The following is an 8,883-nucleotide window of genomic DNA, read 5'->3' on the forward strand; positions in this document are numbered from 1 at the left end:
TATAACTCTACCATACACTTTACCAGGTACACTCAACAGACTTATCCCCCTATAATTTTTGCACTCTCTTTTATCCCCTTTGCCTTTATACAAAGGAACTATGCATGCTCTCTGCCAATCCCTAGGTACCTTACCCTCTTCCATACATTTATTAAATAATTGCACCAACCACTCCAAAACTATATCCCCACCTGCTTTTAACATTTCTATCTTTATCCCATCAATCCCGGCTGCCTTACCCCCTTTCATTTTACCTACTGCCTCACGAACTTCCCCCACACTCACAACTGGCTCTTCCTCACTCCTACAAGATGTTATTCCTCCTTGCCCTATACACGAAATCACAGCTTCCCTATCTTCATCAACATTTAACAAAAATATACTCTTTAATTCTGTAAAAAAAAAGGTAATTTTTTTTTTTTTTTTTCAAAATTTCTTGGACACTGGAGCACCACTTCAGATTTTGGCCTTGGACCCTGAAGGGGTTAAGGTTGTATTCTAGGTTTCTTGGTCTCATTTGAAAGAATGGAAGATATATTACAGAAATTGAGTTGATCTTGATTGGTTTTAGAACTGAAAACAGCTTGAAATTGAGCTCAAAGTAGCAGAAATGTTCGATTTTTGCCGATGTTCCAGGATAAACAAATCACATCACACATCCAATATGCATCAACTGGAGGGTCTAACATGCATTCACGAATGGGGTGATATTATTTATAAAATTATTACAATATTGCATAACAGTAAAGATTCTATTTTTTAGTGTGAATAAAAATTCTCTGTGAATAAAAAATCTAAACGGAATTTATTTATAAAGCCTGGAAACATAACTAATGAACAGAGTAAATGTATTTTAGTGCTAGGAATGTCTTCATTGCGTATTCTGGTCCCTATTTTGAAATGTGTGATCAGAAATTGGCCAAATTACCAATTTCTGATCACTTCATTGGGTAGTTGAAATAGATGATTGGGGCAGTTTCTTATGCTCAACTGATAAATTAGAAGGCATAATAGCAAAATAGCTAAGAATTTGGTCAACTGGAACAATGTAATTGGCCAAAAATAGGCATCAAAAAAGGCAAAATTGCCAATGCATAAATATCACTGACACATCAAAATTGCGAGTGTAATTTCATCAATTTCCCATCAAATTTTGTACCTTTTGTTTTATTACCTTCAGAAAAGATTCTTTGCAATTTTATAAGAAGAAAATAAACAATTTTTTGAAAATTCTTAAGACCCTGTGGAAAAATTTCAGATTGGGAGCTTGAACCCTGAAATGGTTAAGATCAAAGTCATATGGGAAAACATAACTGAGAATTTCAATGAGTTACTCATCAGATTGAGAGCTTCCATAGACACCTAAGAACAGTGTCAACTCTAGCCAGGACATTGTGCTGGGCAAATTAAATAGAACCTTTCAGTTTATGAAAGCTAGCAATTGCTTTAATTCAAAATAAGAGCCAACAATGTAGTAATAAGGTGCTACAAAGGAATATTAGTACTGAATTATTAATTTATTACTCACAAAATTGTAATAACACAGTTGTAAACAAATCAGTGAACAAGTGGCCTCACCCATTCCATGATTTTATTATCATTAAAATCAAGGTAAGTGCTAAACCCAAAAGGGTCACTACAAAGGAAAAGGTCGAGATGCTAGGCTGTGTATCCTTATGGATAGGACTGCAGTGCATCCTCATGGATAGGGCAAAAACATCTGTGTTGAACAAGTATGTAGGTTAACCAGAGATAACTAGTTTGCATGCAGATAACAGTAACAGCCTGGTGGATCAGGCCCTGATCTACCACAAGGCCTGGTCACAGACTGGGCCATGGGGGCACTGATCCCCGAAACCCTCTGCAGATAATGACAAGACACGCTTGTTGTACAACATGAGGAAAACCTTTCAAACTGCTAATGCTGTGAGATAATCAGTTCAAATACTCTCCCTTTCCCTGATGTTTTTGAGAGCTATATTAACATACACAGCCTCTCCTCACTTAGCAACATACTCGTTTACCAATGACTCGGACTTACGACAGGCTCTCTGATCAGTATGCATACCAAAATAATGTATATTAGAGCTTATTTCCTCTATTCATTTTATTACAATATAGTGTACACTACTGTATAAACATTTAAAAATATAGCAGAAATGTTATAAATGGTACAAAGGTGACATTAAAACAATATCAAAGATGGTTGACACAAACTCACTACCATTATAGTATGCTCCTCACTTAGCGACAAATTCACTTACCAACAAAGTCTTAGGAACAGAGAGGAGAGGCTGTATTAAAAACCAATTTAAACCTTGTCTATAATTTTATAGTTCAAAGATTTGGCAAAGATGGCACATAAATACATACAAAAGTAGAAATAGATTTAGTATAACGATTTCAGTATATTTCTAAAGTCTGATAAGTGGATCAGGATACAGTCCACACATTCATACATCCCAAAGACTTGCATATGTATTACATACTAAATCAGGTTTATGAGAGGTCTACTTTACACTCAGATTATCTGTTCTTTCCTGGATAAAGTACAGTGGACCCTCGGGTAATGGCAGCATCGGCTAACGGCAAAATTGGATAGCGACACTTTTTGCGTCAAAATATTGGCTCGGCTAATGCCCAAGAACTCGGTTAAGGACATTCATCCCAAACATGTCTGCACGGCCTGAGCCCATGTAGAGTCAGTGTGCCATTGTTTACAAGCCAGAGAGGATGATTCCACACTTTCATGCAATATATTTTGTATTATTCCATTGTTTTTAGTGCTTGTAACTGCTAAATAAGCCACCATGGGCCCAAAGAAAGCTTCTAGTGCCAGCCCTGTGGTAAAGAAGGAAAGAAGCACAATAAAATTCAAGAAAAAACTCGAAGCAAAGTACCAAAGTGGAGGAGGAATAGAGAGGAGAATGTGCCTCCTGCAGTGATTCGGTGATTCTATGATATGTACGATACTAAAGCAGGTATCAATAAATGCTATAGTGCCAGCCAGCGATAAAGTGTAGAATTAAGACTGTAGCAAGTAGGTTAAGCGAGTAAGCAATAGAAAAAGACACGAAAGTAACTCTCCAATGTTGTTGGTGTATAGGGGCACTGAACATATGCCACCCTGCTATCTTCCACCACCCTAAACCTCTGCCAGCATCTCCTCCATCAAACTAACTAATTAAACTAATATCTCCTCCTGGAGTTTACCTGGAGTTTACCTGGAGTTTACCTGGAGAGAGTTCCGGGGGTCAACGCCCCCGCGGCCCGGTCTGAGACCAGGCCTCCTGGTGGATCAGAGCCTGATCAACCAGGCTGTTGCTGCTGGCTGCACGCAAACCAACGTACGAGCCACAGCCCGGCTGATCAGGAACTGACTTTAGGTGCTTGTCCAGTGCCAGCTTGAAGACTGCCAGGGGTCTGTTGGTAATCCCCCTTATGTGTGCTGGGAGGCAGTTGAACAGTCTCGGGCCCCTGACACTTATTGTATGGTCTCTTAACGTGCTAGTGACACCCCTGCTTTTCATTGGGGGGATGGTGCATCGTCTGCCAAGTCTTTTGCTTTCGTAGTGAGTGATTTTCGTGTGCAAGTTCGGTACTAGTCCCTCTAGGATTTTCCAGGTGTATATAATCATGTATCTCTCCCTCCTGCGTTCCAGGGAATACAGGTTTAGGAACCTCAAGCGCTCCCAATAATTGAGGTGTTTTATCTCCGTTATGCGCGCCGTGAAAGTTCTCTGTACATTTTCTAGGTCGGCAATTTCACCTGCCTTGAAAGGTGCTGTTAGTGTGCAGCAATATTCCAGCCTAGATAGAACAAGTGACCTGAAGAGTGTCATCATGGGCTTGGCCTCCCTAGTTTTGAAGGTTCTCATTATCCATCCTGTCATTTTTCTAGCAGATGCAATTGATACAATGTTATGGTCCTTGAAGGTGAGATCCTCCGACATGATCACTCCCAGGTCTTTGACGTTGGTGTTTCGCTCTATTTTGTGGCCAGAATTTGTTTTGTACTCTGATGAAGATTTAATTTCCTCATGTTTACCATATCTGAGTAATTGAAATTTCTCATCGTTGAACTTCATATTGTTTTCTGCAGCCCACTGAAAGATTTGGTTGATGTCTGCCTGGAGCTTTGCAGTGTCTGCAATGGAAGACACTGTCATGCAGATTCGGGTGTCATCTGCAAAGGAAGACACGGTGCTGTGGCTGACATCCTTGTCTATGTCGGATATAAGGATGAGGAACAAGATGGGAGCGAGTACTGTGCCTTGTGGAACAGAGCTTTTCACCGTAGCTGCCTCGGACTTTACTCTGTTGACGACTACTCTCTGTGTTCTGTTAGTGAGGAAATTATAGATCCATTGACCGACTTTTCCTGTTATTCCTTTAGCACGCATTTTGTGCGCTATTACGCCATGGTCACACTTGTCGAAGGCTTTTGCAAAGTCTGTATATATTACATCTGCATTCTTTTTGTCTTCTAGTGCATTTAGGACCTTGTCGTAGTGGTCCAATAGTTGAGACAGGCAGGAGCGACCTGTTCTAAACCCATGTTGCCCTGGGTTGTGTAACTGATGGGTAAGTGTAAATATAAAAGTGTAAGTATAAAAGTAAATATCTTTCTTCTTCTTTCAACAAACCAGCCATATTCCACTGAAGTAGGGTGGCCCCAAAAGAAAAACAAGTTTCTCTTTTTAGCTATAGTAATTTATACAGGAGAAGGGGTTACCAGCCCCTTGCTCCTGGCATTTTAGTCGCCACTGACGACACACATGGCTTACGGAGGAAGAATTCTGTTCCACTTCCTCATGGAGATAAGAGGAAATAAAGAAGAACTAGTAAGAAAATAAAAGAAAACCCAGAGGGGTGTGTATATATATGCTTGTACATGCATGTGTAGTGTGACCTAAGTGTAAGTAGAAGTAGCAAGACATACCTGAAATCTTGCATGTTTATGAGACAGACAAAAAACACCAGCAATCCTACCATCATGTAAAACAATTACAGGCTTTCATGTTACACTCACTTGGCAGGACAGTAGTACCTCCCTGGGCAGTTGCTGTCTACCAACCTACTACCTAGGAAAAGTAAATACACCTACCATCTGACTTACGACCGAGTTCGGTTCCAAGAAACCGGTCGTAAGTCGAAATGGTCGAAAGTCGAACTTTACTTCTGAATATCAACAAAACATTTTTGTAATGACTTTATTTTATTGTTTTATTTTGGTATTTCATGTTTTACTTTACTTTTTATGCTGTTAGTACTGTATTTTATACTGTAAGGTTTAGGATAAACACTGTGTACAACACAAATAGTTGTTTATTTCCCAGAAATTTGGCATAAAAAACATGGTCGTAAGTAGAGTGGTCGTAAGTCGAGCAGGTCGTAAGTCGGATGGTAGGTGTATAAGTGTAAATATAAAGGGACCCCAATGGAAATAAGTCAATCTGACTTTCTGGGGTTATGCTAGGTACTTTACACATATACTGCTATGTATGATAATCTATGTAACTGCATTTGTGTATAAATGAATAAACTTATTTACTTATTTATAAATTAAAATGTAAATATTTCCTATTTATAAATTAAAATGTAAATATTTCTTATTTATAAATTACATACATTGTTAAAGTGTGACAGTGTTGGTGGGTTCTGCTCCCGCCTGTACCACTAATATTTACGGCTTCTGTCAGTGGCCCTTATAAACCCAACAACACTTCTACCACATACTCCTCACATACATTATGACATATTTTATTCATTCTAGAGTATATATCATGTTTCTATGTCATTAATATTGTTTATTATGTCATATTAGATGGACTGTGATAGATAAATAAGTCATAGATTTGATAATAGTGTCATATTGAAGCATAATAAACTCGTCTCTCTCTCGCCTTCTACTTGTCTTCCATACACCAACAAGAGTCAATAAAGGAAAGTGTGATGTTAAATGTTCATTTATCCATTTTATTTATGCTTTATATTTATTTGTCATTGTTTTCTGTATGTATATCTATATTTAACCCTTAAACGGTCCAAACGTATATATATACGTTCACTCGCGTAGCGTCTCAAATTTTTTGAGGAAAAAAAAAATCTTTTCTTTTAAAAGGAAAAAAGAGCATATGGTACCCAGGCATCCCCAATTATTTTAATATGGCACACAGTGAGTGCACACACCCATTCTCTCATGTCTAGGTGACTCAGGCTTATTGTGGCAATGTTGAATGAATGACAAAGAAAACGTATATAAACGTTTGGGGCGCTACGCGCGTGAACGTATATATATGTTTGGACCGTTTAAGGGTTAATCTTTAAAAAAAATATTTTTGGGTAATGCTTTTGGGTGTCTGAAACTGATTAATTGGATTTCCATTATTTCTTATGGGGAAAATTAATTTGGCTAATGGCAAAATCGGTTAAAGGCAAGCCTTTAACCGATTTTGGAATGGATTAATGCCGTTACCCAAGGGTCCACTGTATGGTTTATTTGAAGACTTATAAAACACAAAACAATGTTATGGTTTCTCTTGTGAATGAACTTTCAGATGCTTTATTAGAGAATATTTGTTTGAGAAGCCTTTTAAACACACAACACAAGGATACTGTTTGTCTCCTCTGTGAACATTCATATGTGATACTAAAGCCAATTTTTCTACAAACTCTTCATGACATTTTGAACACTTAAGTGGCTTCTCTCCTGTATGAACTCTTATGTGCATGTCATATGCAGTTTTGTTTGTAAATCCTTTAAAACATTTTGAACACTGATAGGGGCTTACTCTTTGATGAACTTTAACATGTTTCATTAGATTAGATTTATAAATGAAGCATTTTTGACATTCTGTACATTGATATGGTCTGTCACCTGAATGAGCTTTCATGTGTTTTATTAATGTAGACTGCTGCATAAATCTTTTATGGCATTTTGAACACTGATATGGTTTTTCTCCTGTATGAACTCTGGTGTGTATTATTAAATTTGTCTTTTTTGTGAAGTTTTTTAAACATTCTACACACTGATATGGCTTCTCTTCAGTGTGAGTTCGCATGTGTACTACTAGAATAGATTTTTGTGTAAAGGCTTTCGGACATTCTAAACATTTATAAGGTTTCTCTTTTGTGTGAACTCTCAAATGGCGTACCAGCCTATCTTTTACTGAGAACCTCTTCAGACATACTGAACACAAATAGGGCTTATTTCCTGTATGTACTGTCAAATGTATGACTAGAGCTCCTTTATCAGAAAAAGCTTTAAAACATACCATACACTGATATGGTTTCTCTCCTGTATGAACTCTCAAATGTTTTACAAAATTACATTTTTCATTAAAATCTTTCAGACACACTGTACATTGATAACGCTTCACTCCTGTATGAGTTGGCATATGTTTTACAAGACCAGATTTCTGCGTAAACTCTCTAAGACATTCTGAACACTGAAATGGTTTATTTCCTGTATGAATATTCAAATGGCTTTTTAATTCATCTTTTTCAGAAAAGAACTGTAAACATATCGAACACTGGTACGATTCCACTCCTTTATGGAATCTCATGTGCCTTGCTACCTTACTCTTTTCAGTAAAACCTTTCAGACACACTGAACAGTAATATGACTTTTCATCAGTATGAACTCTAGTATGTTTTGCTAAATTTATATTTTCTTTAAACGCTTTCAGACACACTGAGCACTTGTATGGCTTCTCTTCTACGTGAACCCGTAAATGTCTTGCCAGTAAACTTTTTAAAGCAAATGCTTTTAAACATTTAGAGCACTGATATGGTTTTACTCTATTGTGCGTTCTCATGTGTGTTACTAAAATAGATTTTTGTGTAAAGGCTTTCAGACATTCTGAACATTTATACGGTTTCTCCCCCGAGTGCATTCTCACGTGGTTCACTAGCTTACCTTTTTCAGCAAATTCTTTCGGACATTCAGAACATTTGAATGGTCTCTCTCCTGTATGAATTCTTATATGTTTCACTAACGATGATTTAATTGAAAAAGATTTTTGGCACATGGAACATGGATAGGGTTTCTCTCCTGTATGAACTCGCATATGAGTTACTAAATTACCTTTGTCGGAAAAGTTTTTCTGGCAGAGTGAGCACTGATATGGTTTCTCTCTCGTATGAGTTCTCATGTGTGCATCTAAATGAACTTTTTGTGAAAACTCTCTTAGACATTGTGAACACTGGTATGGTTTCTCTCCCGTATGAACTCGCATATGTTTCACTAGATTACCTTTTTCTGAAAAGTCCTTTAAACACGTTGAACACTGAAAAGGTATTTTAGCTCTATGAGCTCTCATATTTGCTTGCAGAGGAGATTAATACTGATGTGGATCTTCTAAAAAAGATTTTTACGACACTGGATACTTGCTAAATTTTCAAATTTATTTTATCAAAATGAACTAGCTATAACACTTAGGTTTTCTTTTACATAAATATTCTACTAAACTGCAGTGGACTTTTACTAGCAAAAAAATATTTTCATGATATACTTGGAAACATTTTGAGAAGGCACTCTGAATACTGAAATATATCTCCTACGTGAACACTTGTACACCCATCATTATACATGAACACTTGTACACCCATCATTATACATGTGAAGAGCCTTTGGAACTGTAAAATTATGGGTCACAAATGAAAATTTATAGGAAAAATTTTAAAGATACAAAACCTAAAAATAGATTCTGTTATACTTATTATATACTAAATTCAAGCAATTCTGAACAGTGAGCAATCATTTTTTTGTTGTGCAAAATCTCTAATGCTTAATTTTTTATAATTGACTCGCAAAAGAATATCACTTCCAAGAACTTGCACAAAGATGCTTCTTAAAGTGAGCATAAGCACACATTATAT

General features: G+C 37.0%; 1 protein-coding gene across 1 annotated transcript; it reads right to left on the reverse strand.

Moving 5' to 3' along the window:
• Positions 1-6,335: 6,335 nt before the first annotated feature.
• LOC128695343 (zinc finger protein 268) lies at positions 6,336-8,458 on the reverse strand. Its single transcript, XM_070080731.1, has one exon. It carries the CDS (start codon positions 8,322-8,324, stop codon positions 6,531-6,533), a length of 1,794 nt encoding a protein of 597 aa, XP_069936832.1. The 5' UTR covers positions 8,325-8,458; the 3' UTR covers positions 6,336-6,530.
• Between the last annotated feature and the right edge of the window lie 425 nt (positions 8,459-8,883).

This window comes from Cherax quadricarinatus, unplaced genomic scaffold, assembly GCF_038502225.1.
Source record: "Cherax quadricarinatus isolate ZL_2023a unplaced genomic scaffold, ASM3850222v1 Contig872, whole genome shotgun sequence".
Taxonomy (NCBI): Eukaryota; Metazoa; Arthropoda; class Malacostraca; order Decapoda; family Parastacidae; genus Cherax; species Cherax quadricarinatus.

Coding starts and splice junctions, on each gene's coding strand:
- LOC128695343 (XM_070080731.1), bottom strand. CDS start 8,324: ATGAGAGCTCATAGAGCTAAAATACCTTTTCAGTGTTCAACGTGTTTA.